Here is a 20,476-nt window from a genome sequence, read left to right on the forward strand (position 1 = left end):
CGACGCCTGCGAGAGAGGAGCCTCCGGCCCGGCCCGGCGAGGAGGGAAAAAAAGCACAGCGGGCTCTGATGGAAAAAAATTGTGTTTTCCTGGCACTTCGTAACGGAGATTTCAGCTGTAAGCCTGGAAAATGGTATTCCCTGAGTTTATAAGGGAATACCATTTCCATAACCGCTTTATAAAACTATTCCTTTTTGAAATCCGGCCTGAAGCCCGGGGAGCTCAAGAGTGGAGGCGAGCCCAGCGGCTGGGGCGGGGAGCGCCTGTGCCAGGCGGAGACGTTCAAACGGGACAGCGTCATCCCAGAGAAGTGCGTTTCTAAAAAGAAAGAAAGAAGGAAGGAAAGAAAAAAAGAGTCTTAATTTAATATTTTTTTTCCCCCTCATTGATTTTTTTACCCGTACAAGAGGGAAAGCCGGCGGGCCGGGGCAGCGCCATGCCCGCCCCCCCGACGGCTCGCCCCGCCACCGGGGCCCTTTGCAAGCGCCCTCCCGGTGCCCGGCCTCGGCCCCAGGACCTTTTCCTCCCCGGAGACAGCCGGTAACGTTCCGAGTCCCGCTCTAAGGCGCTTTTTATAGCAGTTGGCACTAGTGGGTGCTGCAACTAAGTGAAATAAATAATAAATAAATGAAAGCGAAGCCTTCTGGCTCGCAGAGGCGGCGCGGTGGGGACTCTCGGAGGAAGCCCTTGGCAGCCCTCGGCGAAGAGGGGGGACACGCTGGTGTCACGGCCGGGCGGGCAGAGCCGCCCCTCCCCAGCCCAACCCCACCGCAGCCCCCCGGCCGAGGGCGGAAAGCGCCGCTCCTGCCCCGCTCCCTTCGGAGGGAGCCCGGCACCGGCGGCAGTCAGTTACCGCCGGCCGGGAGCAGGTGAAGTCCCGCTGCTGGGCTATCCCCGGCCCCCCCCCATCCCGCCCACGGGAAGCCGGTGAGCCAGGGGTCTCTGGGGTCCCCCCAGGTGCCGTGCCCCCCCCCCCCCCCGCCGGAGGGTTCCGACCGCTGCGGGGGCAGAGCTCCAGCGGTGGGGGGGGGGGGGGTGTGCGGGCGGGGAAGCGGGGGGGGGGAACGGGCACGGCGGTTGTTTGCATCGACCCGGAAACATCAACAGCGGGAGGGAGGGCGGATCAGAGGCGGCGGCGGTGAGATAGGCCGCCCGTCGGGGCCGGGGTCACGTTACCGCCCGCAGCGGCCGCCGTCCTGCGCCGTGCCGGGGCTTGCGCGCAGCCCGACGCCGCCGCTGAGGGGGAGCCGGGCCCGGCCGGCAGCAGGTGTCCGGGCGCGGCGGGGCGGGACCGAGGGGGCGGGCCGGGGGCTCGCGCCGCCGCCCGGGTGCCGGCGGAGGAGGGGGAGTGTGTGTGTGTGGGGGGGTCGCGGCGGGAGCCATGACGGGCGTGGAGGCCGAGCAGGAGTTCGACTTCGATTTCCTCTTCGAGTTCAAGCACAGCGATGAGGGCGGCGGAGGTGGGTCGCGGCTGGGGCGGCGCTGGCGGGAGGGATGCTGCGGGGAGCCCTGCCGTGCGCGGCCCGCTTCGGGAGGGGGAAGGTTATCGTCCCCCCGCTCGCTTCCACTGTCCGGGGCGGGGGGGGGGGGATGATCGGCGGGGCGGGGGAGCCGGCAGTCCCGCCCGGCGGGGTCGGCCCGGTGCCGGGCGGCTCTTCCCGTCCCCGCCGCGCCGGGAAGCGGCGAGCGGGGCGGCGGCGTCCGGGAGCGGGATCCTGCCCCGGCGCTCTCCCGAGGGGTGCCCTTGCAGCGCCCGGACGGGCCTACTCGGGGGGGAAGGGTGGGGGGGGCTGCCGGTGCCCGGTTTTTCGAAACTTGGGGAATTGTTCGAGCTCTCCAAGCCCCCGCGTTGCCCCCTCGCACGGCCGCCCCCCCTCCGCCGTCAGCCTGTCACCACCGGCCGGGCTGTCCCGGGGCTGGCGGGGTGCGACCCCCTCGCACAGCCCTTATCGCCGCCCCCCCACCCCCCCGCCAAGCCCCCGGGGGTGGAGGTGGGGGTCTGGGTCTTGCCCATTACCGAGATGGGCCGGTTCACAAGCTGCTCCTGCCTCCCTACCCTTCCCCCCCCGTCGGCTGGAGCTCGTTAGGGTTTTAGCTTGAAGGTCATCCGTAAATAAAAATAACGGGCCTGAATTTATCCCGGGCCACACCGTTCCCGACTCTGGCGTCTCGGTCCAGCTGTCTTTTTTTTTTTTTCTTTTTTTTTTTTTTTTTTTAATGACTTTCAACAATAGGTGAGGTGGAAATGAGACGAACAAAGTCTGGAGTTGACACAGAAAGAGAGAGAGAAAGTTGTCGTTTCCTGGTATGAGGTTGACTGCTACGGACGGCGTCGGCGATCGCGGGTCACCATAAAAAGCTCTCGTAGGAGCGGATGATTTAATGCAGCCTCAGAGTTAAGGCTGCCCCTGTTGCCTGGGCTTCATCTTTTTTTGCCTTTGCGTTGAAGCAGGTTGGCAAATCCTTGCCGGCCTCTCGCAGCCTGCCGGGATGCAGGTGGAGGTGTAGCGATCCCCTTCCTGATGCTCCCTAATTGCCCAGCTCTCCGGCACGTTGTCAGGTGTCCAAGTAGTTGTGAGGAGCTTCTCAGTTTCTAGGAAAAAAAAAAAAAAACAAACCGTGGTTTTAAGACTTTCACACCAAGCTTTTCAGATGAGTGTGTCCTAGTAATTAGACACCCGGAAAATGAAGGGGCCTAAGCAAATTAAGTGTCCAAGTCCTAGTGAGGAAAGTACCTAAGTCCATTAGGCAATTTTGAAAGCATGAATTTAAACGCAGACCTAGACGTGGTTTCATCTTCAGAAATGTATAATAGTCCTCACCTTCTCTGAAGCCCCTCTGAGCTGCAGGTGTTCAGCGTTCCCATTTAAAGAGTGTAAATAAAAACTGATGGTGCCTGGTGCCTCGCAGGATCAGCCTGTTAATGACAGAAAGGAATAAAACCTTTGGTCTGTGAAATTAGCTAGAAAAAAACCACAAAAAAAAAAAACCAAAACAATCTGAATTTTCTATGTTGCCACAAAGTGAAATGCAGTATGTGGAGATGCGCTCACAGATCAAGGGGTCCGATTTCTTGTCCTAGTTATGCTTAACGTAAGTGTGAATTTGTTGGAACAGGACTGTTGCAGACCCACACTGGTCTGTCTGATGCTGGGGTTTGGCTCGGGGTATTTAAAAATACACTGTTGAAAGTGGCTTGGTCGTAAGCGCGCTGGTCCCGGGGGTCTGTATGGATCACAGTGGTGACAGTGACTCCATGTTAAAAGTACTGCCTTCCTTCCGTCCCTGTCAGCGCTGCCAAAATACCCCGCACAGCTGCGTTGCGTGATGGGGTTTCAGGTCTTTGTAGCCACCTCCCATCTCCCGTCCCTCAAGACTGGCATTTTATTTCTACGTGTCTTAATTCACCCTGGGGAGGAAAACGTCGGCATGCTCCGAATGCTGACTCTGTATGTGCATTTGATGAATTCTGTAAATATGGAAGTTGGTGGAGAAGAACGGGCTTTTTCAGAAATGGTAGCTGGCGGTTTTTAGCTCACAAACCAAGGGTTCGGTCCTCTTCCTAGTTGTGGCTTTGGGGCTTTTATATTTGGTGGACATACTTTCTCCACGCTGCCTGAAAATTTTAAGATACCTAAATGTATTTAGAAGGCTTTGGGTCTTGCTTCTTTCAGTTTTGAATACTATTGTGTGAGAAGCCATATGACACGTTATTTTTCTTGGCCCTTTAAAAGTTGATGTTAAAAATACGCACAACAGTCTAAAAGAGGCTATTCCCTGCCATGTGCGTTAGGGGAACTTCCTGCTCGGAGCGCTTAAGTCTGTCTTTTAAATTTATTTTTTTTAAAAGCTGGGTTCCAAAGGCTGGTTTGAGCCTTTATATTGCCTGGGCTGCAGATCTCCAGCAGACTTCAGCTTTCAAATGTCACCCTAGTCGTGTGTTAGATTTTGAGAGAACTGCCAGGTTCACGGTACTGTTCACCCAGGTAATAATTATCTCTGCTATTTTGGTTTTTTTTTTTTTTTTTACCTATTTACTTTTAATAGAAGATCTCGAGGCACTGATTCTGCAGGCAGCAGATGCTGCTGTTGCACCCCATCTGCAAAGCCCACCCATCTGGGCACAGAGCCGGGACAGCCCGTGGTCCCCTGCCAGGGGTGTCTGGCTGCGTGATGGGGACCAGCTGGACGCGGCACCCAGCTGTGACATGTCACCAGCGCCAATCCACCTGCACCCCGCGCCAGGAGGCTGTGGAAGGGCCCGTGGGGCGTACGTGGAAGAAGAGCTTGGCCAGTGTCCCTGCAGCAGTGCGGTGCCAGGGACATCACCTTCCTCTGGAGCTGGAGGAAGCAGTGAAGGGGTTGACTCTGCCTTGAAGGTGCTGCTTAGACCCTGTCTCTGAGCTCATTTCTTAAATGGAGAAGGTCTAACCACTGCTGTACTACTTCAGATATGGGGTTTTTTTTCCGTGAAGGGTGAGAGGGAAGTGGTGGTGGCTGTGGTGGCACTGAGCGGTGAGGCTGTGTGGCAGGGCAGCAGCAAAAGGGGACTCATTTTGGAAGGAGGGGGCTCTGATCCCCCGGGCAGGTCTGCACCTCGCTGTGACCCCTGCAGTCAGGTTATCCTCGTCAAAGTAGCATCTCTTTCTCCGTAGTTCCTGCCCGCCTTGCTGTTTGAATAGAGCGTGAAGCTGCAGCATGTTTGGAATAATCCGGTTGTATTTGTGGCACGCTCCAGTGTAATTTAATGACCCTTCCCCATTAAGTGGCCGGTCTCTGGAGGCAGACCGGAGAGCGAGTTCAAAAGGTGGGTGTTGCTCGCCGTTCCCGTCTGTTACCTGACATGGCATGCATCCGCTGGAACGTCGCGGAGTTGCCGTGAAGCTGCGACGGCGCATTAATTTTTCCTGAGTAGCGTTCGCCTGGGAATCCTTGCCAGCAAGAAAGGCGAGCAGGGGATCGCCGGAGGACGACACCAGAGAGGGCTGAGCTGATAAGCACAGGAAAGAGAATAGCCGCTGCCCTGGTGTTACCAGCTTTGGGGAGCTGGGGGGGGGGGGCTCGTTTGCATCTGCAGTGCTCCCGGGGAGCGGGCCCTGTTGGGAATAACAGCTGCAGTAATTAGCAAGGCTTTTCTGTATCTCCCTAGGGAAGGTGGGCAAGGGTGAAGGTGGGTGTTATCTTGCCTCCTGGGGGGGGGGGAAGGGGATGCGCTCCCCATATGGACCGTCTGTGGCCGGGGGAGATGCAGAGTTTCCCTCTGTCCTGTGGGAAAGTGCCGCTGCCGTAAGAAAGCTCAGGGAAGGCTGATGTTCTCCAGCTTGGGGCTGGAGCTGGGTGCGCTTCCAGCCTGCGGAACAGCAGCGCCCGGGCTCAAAGTTCAGCGGCTGTTGTCCCTGATAGAAAGGTTTCGCTGTCTTTTCCCAGTACGGCAGGAGATACTGGCGTTAGGGGCTCTGGCCCGGTGGGCTGGTGACACAGAGCCTCCCTGCTTCAGAAAGCACCGTGGTGATGGCTCTTCATCCCGTTGCCCTCCGTTGAGGGCTGTCGCAGCCCACCAGTGTCTTTGGGTGGCCAAGAAAGACCCACTCACACGTGGCCCTGGCACAGGGGAGCAGAGCTGAGGGGGTCCCCATGGTGGGGTGAGGCAGGGGTGGCCTCCTGCAGGCTGGCTTTGGGGTGCTGGCTCCCCGTAGCACAGCAGAGATGGAGGCACACAAAGTGGTTCCCCTGCGCTGGGTCAGGGAGCCCGTGGGTGCGAGTCTGTGGGGTCATCTGTCACCTTCCAGGTTTTCCACACTGGCCGTTTAGCTCTGCTGTTGCTTTTATGTACGCCCGGAGCTGTTGAATGGTGAGACGGTTGGCCCGGGGCGCGCTGCTGGCGGCGCTCGACGTGGCGCGCGCGAAAACCCAGCCATTTCAGTGGAATTTCAGCTGTCACGGGGTAGTGAGACATCCGCGTTTATCCTTCACCTGGCCTCTGCCAGTTGGGCTGGAGGATAAGTAGTCCCAGAAACGAGAGCAGGTCAATAGATCCGTGGCGTTCCAAAATCCTAGTTAACTGGAACCAGTTGGAAACTTGCTGTAATGGAAATTTCGGTTGTGTATAATTTTTTTAACAGAACGCAGTTGATCGTGTTCTTCGTTTTGGTCTGCCTCCGCTTTTGTTTTTTTGCCCTGTGTGGTTTTTTTTGTCTATTCCAACTTTTTCAAGGAGGGAGTCGGGCTCACTTACGTAAAAGCGCATGCAGCCTCCGAATGCTGAAGCACCGTTGTTGGAAGACTCGGTTTTTTTGCTCCGAAGGTTTGCATAAGAAGAGTGTCCTCGGAACAAGCTCAGTCCGCGTGTATCCCCCTCTCAGGATGACTTGTCTTGTGCTCCTCAGTTAGTAGCACTTTCAAGGATGCTGGTCTGCAGCTTCTCCCCTCGCACAGCGTGCTGGTGGGCTCAGTTGCTAAGGAGAACTGCTTTTGTGTGTTGTGCCGTGTCCCTCCACTCCAGCTCGGTATGTTACTAAGTCAATATATTTGTGCAACACTTCATATCATTCTTTTTTTGTTTGTTTGTTTGTTTTCCAGAACACTATAATTATGCATCTTCCAACGTAAATGCTGGCTTGCCTCTAAATGTGGCACATTCCTCATTGTCAACTCCATGTCATGGCCTTCAGACATCAAATCCCGTCATTTCAGTTGTCCCATCAACAAACCATCCTTCTGGATACGGAGGACACATCGACGGTGGGGCTTCCGAGTACTACCTGCCTCCAAACATTAGACCTAATGGAGCCCCAGCGCTGGAGAGCCCTAGAATTGAGATCACTTCTTACATGGGACTCCATCATAACAACAACCAGTTTTTCCACGATGAGGTTGAGGAGGCCATCCCAAACACCAAGCGGTCGCCTTCCACTGCCACTTTGAACTTACCGAACATCGAGGCGTACAGAGACCCGTCCTGCCTGAGTCCAGCGAGTAGCTTGTCTTCCAGAAGCTGCAACTCCGAAGCGTCTTCCTATGAGTCCAACTACTCGTATCCGTACACTTCACCCCAGACCTCTCCGTGGCAGTCCCCGTGCGTCTCTCCGAAGACCACTGACACAGAGGAAGGCTACCAGCGCAGCATGGTGGCCTGCACTTTGCTCAACTCTCCGAGGCACTCTCCATCCACGTCTCCCAGGACGAGCATCACGGAGGAGAACTGGCTGGGGGCTCGCAACTCCAGGCCTCCGTCTCCCTGCAACAAGAGAAAGTACAGCCTCAACGGCCGGCAGACCTCCTACTCCCCGCACCACTCCCCCACGCCTTCTCCGCAAAACTCACCGCGGGTGAGCGTCACGGATGAGACGTGGCTGGGGAACACCAACCAGTACACCAGCTCTGCCATTGTCGCTGCCATCAACGCCCTCACCACCGACAGCACGCTGGATATGAACGACGGGATCCCCATCAAGTCCAGGAAGACGGCCATCGACCACACCCCGTCCATGACTCTCAAAACGGAGCCGGCTGGTGAGGATCATGGGACCATATCACCAACTGCCGATCTGTCACCAGAAGACTTCTCCAGCTTTCAGCACATCAGGAAAGGAAACTTCTGCGAGCAGTATCTGTCCGTGCCACAGCATCCCTATCAGTGGGCCAAACCAAAGTCTCTGTCTCCAACATCCTACATGAGGTAAGGGACCCCAACTTAGAGGGCAATCCTGTTAATATCTTTATTTGCTTGCTTCTTTTTTTCCTCCTTCACTTTCCCATCTCTGCTTCCCACCACATCTGTCCATCCACTCATTCTGTTTTAGCTGTTTCTTGTGACACTGCCTCCATCGTTGGTGTGGTGTGACCACAAGTAAAACCTTGAAGGTTTAAAATGTCTGTCCTAGGAGTCGTCCATGCATGGGTTGTAGCTGGTTATCCGCTTCCCAGGGGACGAGCTGCAGCTTGGGAAGTCTGGAAATAGGGTATTCAGAAGCTCATCAGGCAGCAGGACAATTTGGTACCATCAAACCTGTAGCTTTACTTAAAATTGTTCATGTCTTAATATGTTTTTGCTGCAGGACTAAGAGATCTTCCCATTGTTGTGGCTGTTACAAGGCCTTTTACATTTACACTTTATAGACAGTGAATAGAAAGAGAATAAGAATATGGTTCTTTTGTGCATTATTTCAGCTTTTACTTCGCTTCATCTGAAAGCCTCTTACCAACCTTCTTTTCCTGTCTGTGTTGGACAGTGATTTTCTCCCTCCCCCCTTTTTATGTTTAAAGAAGAAAACCTTATTTGTCAGATGATAATATACCAGTCACATTTATTTATCACAAGACAACTCCAGGTAGGAAGCACCACAGATTAACCAGAATTTGAGTTACGTCCATTGCTTTCTCTTTCAGTCTCAGTTATGGTCTTTATTTTGAAGTCTTCTAAAGGCTGTGTATGCAGTGGCACGTAGTGCGGGAGAAGAGGTTGGCTTTCTGAAAGTTTTTTGCAGGCTGATTCCACTCCCTGGTTGTGATGGCTACCCCCATCCTCTTCCTCCCCAAGCACTTCTGGCTTCTTGCTTTTGATAGCAAAGGTGTCTTTCTCGAAATGAAGGCAGTGGGGCATGTCACTGAAATGCTTTAATTAGTGATACATTCCCTGGCTCTCAACCTTGCCGATCTCACTTTTCTCCAACCAGCACCTCTCTGCCATGTGCTGTCTCCCAAAACTGAGATTGAGCGGTCCGTGGCCCTTGGTGTTAACAGCGTGTAGTGCTGTGGTCTCCTTCCTCACTGTTCTTCTCCTCCTCCTCCTCTCTGTGTTGCCCAAGCTCCGTGCAGGACCCTGGCTCAGTTCAGCGCTGGGAAACGGAGCAGCCTCTTTGGGTCCTCCATGCGGAGGTAGCCACTCGCTGCTGTTTGGAGCTGGGATAGAGACTTTTAACACCAGGAAAATCCTTCAGAGCCTTTCTCTGTGCTTAAAAAAAAGGCCTTTTATGTTTAAAAGTTTGAAAGTTACAGAATCACAAATGGGGTTGGAAGGGACCTCTGGAGATCATCTAGTCCAACCCCACTGCCAGAGCAGGTCCACCCAGAGCAGGTTGCACAGGAACGTGTCCAGGCGGGTTTTGAATGTGGATGGCCACATTTTGAAGATGGAGACTCCACCACCTCTCTGGGCAGCCTCTTCCAGGGCTCTGCCACCCTCACAGGAAAGAAGTTCCTCCTCACGTTTAGGTGGAACTTCTTATGTTTAAGTTTGTGCCCATTTCCTCTTGTCCTGTCCCTGGGCACCACTGAAAAAAGATCGGCCCCAGTCTTTCCGCATGTTCTTCCACCGAAGTGCCAAGTAGCCCACGTTCATCAGAGAGGCCGGCCGTGGGCTTTGGCGTTGGGGGGGGGGGGGCTCTGCTTTTCTCTGAAGACTTCGAGGGCAGAAATAGGACAGTTTGACCAAACAGGCTTTTATCTCTCTGTTGCAGCGAGCGGCCCGTAGGCGCTTTGCTGCGGTCCGTCAGGAGGCACCCGGTGTGCCTGTGGGCTAACACAAACAAGAAAGGTGAAGCATTCAAAACGGACCCCCCCCCCCGCTACGTTGTGTATTTAACTTTTTTTTTTTTTTTTTCTTTCCACTGTTTTGGTCTTGTATAAAATATGTTTCCTGGTTCGCAATATGTTTCCATGTGATCTCATTAACTCGTGCTCTAGGGCAGTTGGAAGTTGCTGTCGAAATGTGATTTTAAGTTATTTTACCGATCAGATAGACTGACCGTGCTTCCTTCCACCAAAAATACCTCTCGTTTTATGTATATGGAAGCGCTGGGCAACTGAGCACGGACGTCAACAGGATCACAGCCTACGCAACAGAAACTATGTTATTTTAAATCTTTCCAAAAAAACGGGTTAAGAATTTGTCACAACAGAGCTGGATTTTTTTTTTTTTCCTGTTATTTTACACATCTGTTCTATTTCAAACGCGAGGGCTGCAGGGGTGGGTTCCAGCAAACAACTCGGGCTCCAAAATCTACCCGCTCGTAATGATTTCGAGATAACCAGATCTGATTACCTCCTCTGGCTCTTCCTGAACGCGCGGTACGATTGTCACCAAAAGCCAGCGTGCCTTGGAAAATCACCGACACCTTTCCCTGCCTCTCTTGCATTCCCATCTCTCTAGGGGCAGGAGGGAGCAGGATCAGGCACAGACGGGTGCTCTCTCTTTTCCTGGGATTTTATAGCCGGCATCGGTCTAAAAGGGAAACAGCTTTTTGGGTGTTGTTTCTAAAATTGATGATGTTTTTCATCTGTCATAATTAGAGGTCAATCCCCTTTAGGCTTTTCAAGTCCCGGAGCAAGGGAATAAGAAGAGTATATAATAAGAGTATAATAATGCCTGCCTTAACAGTCTTTCCGTGCCTCCTGCTTCCCTCGGGTGCTTATGAGGGATGTGAGCTCGGAGGCTCAGTCCGCTCCGCAGGCTGGGGGCTCTTTGGCGCAGGTTTGGGCTCACGCATCCCGCCTCGAGGGCTGTGGATGGATGACTCTGTTCCTGCATGGGACACGGCACGTGGGTGCCAAGGGTCGCAGGACGGGGTGGGAGGGCAGAGCCCGACCCCACAGCCGAGGCTGAAGCTGCGCAGGGATGAAGCCGGGGATTTGCCTGCCGTGCTTTGATTGTAGCCCGGGGCTTCATGCCAAACCTTTGGAGGTAGGAAATGTTTAGAGAGCAGGCAGAGATTTTTCAGGGGAAGCGATGGAACAAACCCTGCGGTGGCGATGGGAATCGTACCGTTTCCAGACCAAAAAGAGTTACCTAAATGTAGCAATCTGCCTCAAAAATTGAGGTAAATCATTACACGGAGAATCAAGAGAAGGTCTTAGTGAAATTCTGCTTTAGCTTTTAGCTCCAAGGTATTTTTCTTTTTTTTTTTTTTTTTTTTTCTCCGTATTTATGCATTGAACTGTCTCGCTCAAATGCAAGAAGTTTCTGTGGTCCCTCTTCTGTAGTTAATGTAGCAAATAGTTTAAAAAGAAGCACTCTACCGGGCAGTTACTGCATGAGCAAGTGATGCTCTGTGGTTCTCGAGCCCTTGCTGTCTCGGTTGTGTTCCTTTCTGTGACGTTCTGTGACCCCTCGGAGCTGTGTAACGCAGAATCTCTCACGGGCAAAAATGTCAAAGCCAAAATGGAAGTACAGCACTGGGCTTCTGCCCTCGGGTGTGGAGGCAGCGTTAATGACTATTTCCAAAACTAAAATCCCATTTTTATTGTTTACCCGCTCGTTAGCATGTCCCAGATCATCCTATATTACAACAAAAAGTATAGGCCCTCGTGAAAGTGCCAGATTTCTGAGTGTCTTACATTTTTTTTATGACTTCCTCTGCAGCCTCTGTATTTGACTAAACACAACCTGAAATTTCCTAGAGACAGTTTCTTACTGGTTGAAAATTAAAGCACTGTAGTTATTTCCGGTGTCATCAGTTTGATCCAAGAAGCGTGCTGGCCTCTAACCCTTGAGTTTTCATTAAATGTAGTGGGTTTTTTTTTTTTTTTTTGGGGGGGGGGGGGGGAAGGGAGGGAGGGGGAAAAGAAATGGTTGGGTTTGTTGGTTGGGCGTATGAGGTCTACCACACCAAAAGGAGCTTCCAGGAATAGACGCCCAGTTCCAGGTGGTTTATAAAAGCTCCCTACTGTATTTTCTCGTACAGTTTATTTTTTAACCGTTGAAAGCCACATTTTTCTTTAGCTGCAGTCTCATTTTCAGCCTCAAAAATATACCTGTGTGTTCTTGACCTCACAGACACGGGTTCATGTAGCTTTACGTATGGAGGCTGTAGTTTGCACCAGAAGAATGTGTGGCTGAGTACCTGTCTACCAGTTGGAAAAGCACACTTGGCTTTTAGGTGCATCAATGGGCTTGTTTATTTTTTGTGGATTTTTTGGATTTCACTTTTGTGGCAGTTCATCAGCATCGTTCATTGAGGCCCCAAACCGTATGATTTCTTTAAAAATCGTGATTTTAAAATGTTGGATATTTTTTCCTTCTTTCTTTTGATTTGTGGACCTTTCAGATGTTCTTGATGTGCTTTTTTTTTTTTTTTTTAAAAAAAAAAAAAAAAAAAAAAAAAAGAATAGATGTTTTGGTCCAGATCAAAAGGAGATAGAGGACAACCTTACTTGGGAGAAGTTGAGTTTCTCAAGAAATTGGGGTTTTCTGAAGGTGGAAAAGGGCACCAGCTATCTTAAGATGAGATAGTGACTGGTGCAGCAGCACCGGATTTGCTGACCTGTGCGTTGATGGCAAACTTGTGAGTTTATGGCAAGCGAGAGGAAGTTCCTTAGACAAAGCAAAGGCAGGGCTGTCTGGGCAAGACCCAGTGAAGTGGTGACTTTGGGGCTGTGTGTCGGTGACCATCTCCTGGGACTCGTTAGTGTTAATTGAGGGGCGGAGGGAATGGACAGGGAAGAGCCTGCAGTGCCTCTTAACTTTTTTTTTTTCTCTTTCCTGCTGTATTCGTGCTGGATGGGGATATTCAGATGCTTCAGCAAGTTTGGTTTGCCACCACGTAGCAGCGGCTTTTGATTGCGTACCATAAGGCTGAAGACAGCTTGGAAGCCTGTCTCAGGAAACTGATTTTTTTGTTTGTTTGTTTGTTTGTTTGCTTTAATCTTCCCCACGCTTTCTCCCGACTGTTTTGCAGTTCATTCAAACGCCCCTGTGAGCATCTTATTAACGGCCTTCCTTCACCAGCTCGTTTTAGCACCGCGTGATTCTAAATTCAGAGTGAGCAGAGACGCGATGCCAGCCGCTTGTTATCTCCACTCCAGTAGCTTCTTATTCTTTCTCGAAGCTGACAAATGCAAAATTTCCCACGCAAATCCTTCTCTGAATGTGCAATTTCAGGACGGTAGGTAGTGTCAGGTGTTACCTGGGAGTATGATGACGACTGGCATTTTCAGACTTCAGCCTAGAGGAATTCCAGCGCGCCACATGCGCTCCACGGAGGAGCTACTTGCTGGGCTTGCCAGCAAAACACAGCCAAGTCTGGGGTGGGATGCAGCATCTTACATTAACAGCTCGCAGCCAGATTGCTCAGTTGTCAGACAGGAAATTAAAAAAATAAAAACAACAAAAAAAAAAAAGAGAAAAAACTCCCCATGTTAGTTAACTCATAGGTGAAATATAAAGCAGGTATATTTTTTTGACCACACTCAAGTTGGTGGAGGTGTAGGCATCATCGTTGTTTTCTTGCACTTCCAAGAAGCACTCAAGGATCTTTAACAGGCATCTGCTTCCACGTGAGGCACAGGCGATAAATAATGAATCGTACCCGTATTTGCATTTGGTGCACAGTTGGAGCAGGGACAAGCTGGCAGCCTGGTACAAGTTTCAGCAGCCCTGTGGTTTCTCCAGTTTGTGTTTTTGCTTCTAAAGGAGCGCTCCCTGTTAGAAAAAGGAGGTTTAGTGCAGGGTACCCAGTCTCAGCCACGCTTCTTCTAAGTCACTTGCCTGACTTGGGGCGCTGGAACATACTCACCATCCTCCTCGTCCAGGGGGTGGCTTCTGCCGCTGCCAGGCAGCTCTCTGGGGCAGGTGACTCCGTGCTGGGGTGCTTGGCCAAGGAGGAGAGCTGTTAGTCCCTGTGCGAGACCGACATTTGTTCTGACACCTTCTGCACAGCAGCCTAGTGAAGGACAAAACTGTCTGCAAATCTCTTTTTTTTTTTTTTTTTTTTTTTTTTTCCAAGTGGCCTTGGGCATCTAGTAGCTTAGAAAGTGTAATGGTAATTTAATTCAATTCCCAAACGCATAGCACTCATGTGAAAATGAGGCTTAAACACCTTTGCGAAGTTTAGTAGAAGTTTTTGGCTTTGTTTCCTCCCTGTCTATAGTCCAGTGTGCTGCTTAGTATCTTTCTTTCTTTTTTTCATGTTGTTTTTTTTTTTATTTGTAGCTTGATAAATCTTTCTGCTAAAGGCAGAAGTCAGCCAGACTGGATAATCTGTTTTTGATTTAATCATATTGTGTATCTGGTGTATGCAAAATAAATCACTATTCATCTGGTTTGTAATCTGATTTATGTAGGGACGGAGTTACATTGAGCGTGTTTTCTCCAGCCTAACACCAGGTTTTTTGTGAACCCGCCTTGAAACAACCATCCCTCGTTACAGCGTTTAGGAGGACTGCAGTTAGATTTATTACGGTGTAGAAAGGACTGGGACAGGCTTTCAATCAGTGGAAAATTTGATCTGAGGGAAATACAGTGATGTATATTTGATAGGAAGACTGCGTGAAGACCTTTTATTTCTCTTCTTGACCCCTGTGGAGAGGCTCTTCTCCCCTCCACGTGATGCTGGCTCGATGAGGTAGTTTGGGCCTTTTGAAATTGATAAGGCTTATTTGCAGCAACCAGATTTGATTTTACCACCACACCATTTGCTTGGTGACTTTTTCCCTTTAACCACGTTTAGCTGCAGGAAATTAAGTGCATGATGAAGATAACCCAACATAGGAAATAGCTCTGACAGCCCCAGCCCGTGACACTGTTAAATGCATCACTCTGCTTCCTTTATCAGGAAAACTGCCATTAATTGTCAATTTATAATTGGGCAGGTGGTATTTTGGAATTTCAATGATAGATTGCAGGCTAACAGCAAACTGTGTTTTTATTTTCAGGCTTTATTTGAGAACATTAATTTTACAGCTTAATTATACTGACGATGATTTGAAAGGGGGTTTTGTGGGTTTTTTGTTTGTTTGTTTTTTTAAATAGATGTAATTAGTTATGGAACTACTGCTTACTTCCATGTATCTTAAAAAAAACCCAACCCTCTTCACTTGAGGGCTACATGCTGCCAGTCAGAACTGTCCTTTTTAATTAAGTGTTTAAGTTTTTAATCTGATAGATGTTGTGTCCTCAGAAAAAAAAAAAAAAAGAAAAAAAGGAAAGATCCATCAAATGAGAATTTACTTAAAACCAGAAACATCTGTTTAAAAATGTGTGCTGATCATCACCAGGAGAGACACAGCTGTTTTGCTCTGCTCTTTGTCATTTATCATTAGTCAAATATGGTTTATCCAGAATCTTTTTTTGGGGGGACTTTTTCAGAGTAAAGTACATGTAGCTAACGTGCTAGGCAAAGAATAGTGGCTCTATACAATGGCCGGTTGCCTGTAATTTTTTGCCAGCTCTTTGCTCTTTATATGATGAGTGTCTGGTAGCAGAAGAGCTCTTCTTTGACCCCCGAAGTGGGCCTTGGCCATTTTGGGGAGAAAGGCTTGCACGGGAGCTCAGAAGATGTGGCGTCAGGCCTCCAGCCAAGGCTGAGGCTCCCATGCTTCTTGGGGGGGGACAGTAGCCAAATTCAGGATTTGTCTCTGGCAGGATCTTGCCTCTGCAGACAGTGCCCCTCTGGCTCCTACTGGATCCAGATGTTCGTGGGAGCTGGGAGCCCTCATGGAGGGCAACATCTTTGCTTTGGATGAGCTCCCATTTGGGCTGCGCTGGGAGCTGTATGGCTACTTTCTTCTCTACCCCTCTGTTATTTTTGAGGATGCTCCATGTCCTGAGGGCTGGAGAGCAGGGTAGCTGGAAGTTTGGCACCTGTGACTCACCAGCGAGCGGTGCTGGGGGAGCAGGGGGTGCCTGAGGGAGCGAGGGTGGTCCTGCTCCTCACCAAGTGCTGGGACTTGGTGGCTCCAGCTGACCCCTGTGATGCGTGTAGTGGGGATCTATAGGCATTCAAGCCACATGGTTTAAACTGGCGAATGTATAAGCAGCGAAGAAAGATGATGTGGAGAAACTTAGCACCACCTGAAGTCCCATCGGTGTATATGCACGTGTACCCCAGCAGCTAGGAGTTAAATATGCTGGTGATAAAGGGCTGGATAAGCACTCAGAAAAGAAAAAAGAAAAAAAAGGCAAAAGGGAAAAAAACCAAACCCAAACAGTGTGAGTGGTTATAGTCTCTGCAGTGGGAGACAGCAGGGATGCTCTGAGGGATGTGAAGGATGTAACGCCAGCGGAGCCGAAAGTGCGCTGGGGTAGTGTGTGGGTCACAGGGACGGTAAAACAGAGTATTCAGCCTCCAGCTGGACATGCGCTCATAATATATGCATCCATTACGGAAGCTGTTTTGCGTCCTTTCCCTCCCAGCCAGCCCGTTTCAGCCATGATTCACACTGCTCGGACTGCCCTTGCACCAGGGCTGTAGCATCGAGGAGGGGAACCAGTAAATCCCCAGTGGCCAGCCTCTGCGTAAACTGGGCGAGAGCTAATTAGCCCTTCAGCTTCCTCGTCCGCACCCTGTGGCGGGACGAGCCTTCTCGCCGTGGCAGGTAGCCCCACACCATGGCGACAACAAAGGGTCCCGGACCGTGATTTTCCGCTTGCTGGTGGTCTTCCCCTGGCTGATGGGAGAAATAATAAAGTTTGATGTAAGAAGACAGGGCAGTGTGTTGTGGTGGTGCCGTTTAACTGCTTGTAAAGGCTTTTGAAGGACAGCTGGTGAGGAGAATTCACCAAAGGAAAGAATATACGCTAGACATAAAATTAGTGGTGTTCATCATGAAGCTTTTTGCTTTAGTTTTAAGATCAATAAATTCGTCTCGGGTCTAGCACTGTTTCTACAGAGCTTGTTTGTTTCTTTTTCTTTTTTTTTTTTTCCCAACCCAAAGCATCAACTTGGCATTTCTTACAGCCGACCTCTCCCGACTATTTTCAAGTGTGGTTTTACACTGGAAGTGGGTTTCTACAAGTGACACTTCCCCACCATCGCATGTTGTCGGGCCTGCTTGCTTGTGTGACGGTAATGAGTCCTTAATATTTTAGTTAATTGCAGAGTCAATACAGGGCCGGAAGAGCGAGCTGGATTTTCTTCTGGCTTATGCGTCATCGTTAGTAGCGTTTGTGGGCAAGTTCTGACTTCAGAGCTTGCTCCCTTGCCGTGCCTGAACCAGAAAGAGAGCGGCTTGACTTTGAGACTCTCTGATGTGTTTTGTGTTGGGAAGGAAGCTGGGAAATGGCTTTTTTTTTTTCTTTTTTTTTTCTTCTTTCCACCCCCTGCAAACTGAGGAGATTTGTTGAAATCCGTTAGATTCATTAAATACAGAACTCCTCCAGAGCTGGTTTGGCTTTCACTTTCATAGCAGAAATCCTCTTCCTTAAATTCCTCTGCGTCTTTCTGGCTATCTTTCTCCTTTTTGGTTCAAGAATCAATATATTAAGATATTTGTAAGCTGTCTCTCAACGTTTTTTCATTTTGTTTACAAATCGGATAGCATCTGGGCCGTCAGACATGCTGGACCCATAAATCTTCATAAAATAACCATTACCTTCTAAATTACTTATGTCGTGGCATTATCCATATTGATGAAATTTTAAATGTAAGATGGTGAAGGATGAACTGCGAAACACGGTCTCTAAAGTAATAGTGCTGGATGCTTGTGGTTTGCGATAGTGTACTTGATGTTAATTTTTAATACGTTTTCCTTTCCATTATAGCCCATCCCTGCCTGCCCTTGACTGGCAGCTGCCATCTCACTCAGGACCTTACGAACTGCGTATTGAAGTGCAGCCGAAATCCCACCACCGAGCTCATTACGAGACAGAAGGCAGTCGAGGGGCTGTGAAGGCATCTGCGGGGGGCCACCCTATCGTGCAGGTACCGAAACGTGCGGCGGGCAGCACAGGTTGTTTATCTCGGCGCTCCGTGGCGAGCTCCCAAAACTGAAAAGTGACAAGAGATTTTTCTTGTCCTCAAGTGGTACTGCGCACGAGCGCGCCTTAGAGTGTATTTTAAACTGGATGGACTAAGCCTTTATTAAAAACAAGGCAAGAGCATCCGCTTGCTCTTAGCGGTGTGAGTATGGCGCAAGTGGATTGCTGCTGCTCTGTGCCAAGAAGGCCAATGGCATCCGGGGTGCATGAGGAAGAGTGTGACCAGCAGGTCGAGGGAGGTCATCCTCTCCCTCTGCTCTGCCCTGGTGAGGCCCCATCTGGAGCACTGTGTCCAGTTCTGGGCTCCCCAGTTCAAGAAGGATGGGGAACTGCTGGAGAGGGTACAGCAGAGGACCACAAAGATGATTAGGGGCCTGGAGCATCTCTCTCACGAGGAAAGGCTGAGGGACTTGGGTCTTTTTAGTCTGGAGAAGACTGAAGGGGGATCCAATCAACACGTATAAATACTTAAAGGGTGGGTGTCAAGAGGATGGGGCCAGTCTTGTTTCAGTGGTGCCCAGGGACAGGACAAGAGGTAACGGGAACAGACTTGAACACAAGAAGTTCCATCTAAATGTGAGGAGGAACTTCTTTCCTTTGATGGTGGCAGAGCCCTGGAAGAGGCTGTCCGGAGAGGTGGTGGAGTCTCCTTCTCTGGAGACATTCCAAACCCGCCTGGACACGTTCCTGTGCAACCTGCTCCGGGTGGACCTGCTTTGGCAGGGGGGTTGGATGAGATGATCTCTAGAGGTCCCTTCCAACCCCATATCATTCTGTGATTCTGCCCGTGTGCGACTTAGCGAACGTTCAGCTGGCAAGCGGTGACCATGGACCTCTCTGTGCAGTCAGATTCCAGACATGCAGTTTATACTGGAATCAGCTGGGGACGTGCCTCAGTACACTTAGTCCTTAACTTGTGGTTGGATTAATCAGAGCTGTAAACACATGTCGGAGGGCAGAGCTGTAGCAGTAACGTGGAAGTATGTCGCTGGTTTGGATGCTGCAGTGAACGCTGAGCAAAGCGAGGCTTGTTGAGTTTCTTCTGTTTAGTTCCTTAAATCCTTCCAGCCGCTCTGGAAAGCATCTGAGGTCTGAATCTAGTTTCATGAATTCTACCAAACTCTTCAGTTACTGTATATAAAGCATTTAATTTAATAACGCTGTAAACTGACCCTTAATTCATTTATATGACTAGTCTCATTCATGTTTAAAGGGCTTTTCTCAGGAGTGGGAAGAACAAGATTTTTCTGTTTAAAACAAAAAAAAAAAAAAAGAAAAAGTAGCAGGACAGAGCCAACTCTTGCCTGTCCCTCCTCAGCCGCTTCTTTCTCACCCAGCAGTTAAGCTTTCGGTGCCTTCTGTGACCCCCCTGTGCAGCGGAGCCCAGGTGTTATCACTCCCCTGAGGCGGGGGGACCCACGGGTGCCAGGGCAGGGTCCGTGGGAGGGAGGGAGGGATGCGCTGACGCTGCTTGGGTTTATGCCACAGCTCTTCCCGTAGGAGCGGCGGCTCGTCGGCAGACCGGATGGCTCGGGATGATGTACAGACCGCACGTGCAGGGCTCGTGCACTTTTTGTTTGTTTACCCTAAAACCCGGTGAGCAAACATGTCGTTCAAAGTTTGAGATGGCACGGGGCAGGGAATGCTGTGACAGAGCTTGTGTGCGGCTGCGGCAGCTGGGAAAGGAAAGTCGAGGGGAGCTGTCAGCAGCCGACGCGGCTCGCTCTTCAGCTCTGCCAAAACTCATCAGTGACATGGGATTACGGCAGTGATCTGCTGAAAGACGAAAAGTTTTAAGCAGAACATTTGTGAATGATGTTAAAGAGGGGTTCGCGGCAGGCACGCTTGATGACAATTAATACCCGCTCTGTTTGTGGCTCGGTGCAAGGAAATGTAAATGGGGAGGCATCAGTTCGCAGCGGCCAGCCTGGCGTTTAAAGTTTCCTACGTGCTTTTTGGAAAGACTGAATGTGATGCCAACTTTTAATTGGACTAAATGCGTCCAGACATTTCCCCTCTCATCCCCTGTCCCGGTCTGTTGGGAGCGAGCGTGCTGCTTCCAAACACAAACAAGTGTCAGGGAAGAGGAGAGGAGAGAAAACTGCGGAAGGGCACGAAGGGAGAAGGGAGGAAGCAGCCAGTCCTAGCCCCGTCAATTGGCTCTACCGGTTTAATAAAGATTAATGTATTTTTTCAGTCCTTTTATTACAACCTGAACATACTTCTCTCCAAAAAGAACAGAAACATAAAGAGGGCCAGAGAAAGCTGCTCCGTGCTGACACTGCCATCCTGGCCAGAGTTATCTGTTCGAGGAAATACTTAAAAGCTTCTGACTGAGACCAGGGTTGGATGGATGGACGAGAAGTACTTCCAAAAAAGAAAGTACTTATAAATACTTTTTATAAGAGAAATAGTAAGTACTTATAAATAAATAAGTACTTTAAAAAAAAAGTACTTATAAATAAAGGAAAGGAGGAGGAGGAAGAAACCTAGGAAGTAACTTCTGATAAACTGGTGACTGACAAAAGCTGTAAAATGCATCCCTGAATCAACATATTTCTGGGTGTTGCAGGTCTTTGGGTCAGGTTTGATTCAGTCCACTGTGTTATACAGAAAGGAGCCCAGGCTTCGAAGTTCACACCCAGGTGTAAGCTCAAACAGTATCTGAATGTCTTCAGGGGTGAGATTTTGGATCAAGCTTTTCCCTCTAGTTTTTCCCAGTGTTTTCAGTCGTGTTGACTCAGTGAAAACCACCATAAACCAGCTCTAACTTTTCGCACTACC

General features: G+C 50.2%; 1 protein-coding gene across 1 annotated transcript in view; it reads left to right on the forward strand.

The window, feature by feature from the left end:
- Nucleotides 1–1,325: 1,325 nt before the first annotated feature.
- NFATC1 (nuclear factor of activated T cells 1) overlaps nucleotides 1,326–20,476 on the forward strand; it is a 112,984-nt gene continuing 93,833 nt past the window's right edge. The window contains exons 1-3 of the mRNA XM_074146910.1: nucleotides 1,326–1,460; nucleotides 6,580–7,678; nucleotides 17,477–17,636. Coding sequence (XP_074003011.1) covers nucleotides 1,382–1,460; nucleotides 6,580–7,678; nucleotides 17,477–17,636 — 1,338 coding nt within the window. The 5' untranslated portion in view covers nucleotides 1,326–1,381. The remainder of the gene's footprint in view (nucleotides 1,461–6,579; nucleotides 7,679–17,476; nucleotides 17,637–20,476) is intronic.

This window comes from Numenius arquata, chromosome 4, assembly GCF_964106895.1.
Source record: "Numenius arquata chromosome 4, bNumArq3.hap1.1, whole genome shotgun sequence".
NCBI lineage: Eukaryota > Metazoa > Chordata > Aves > Charadriiformes > Scolopacidae > Numenius > Numenius arquata.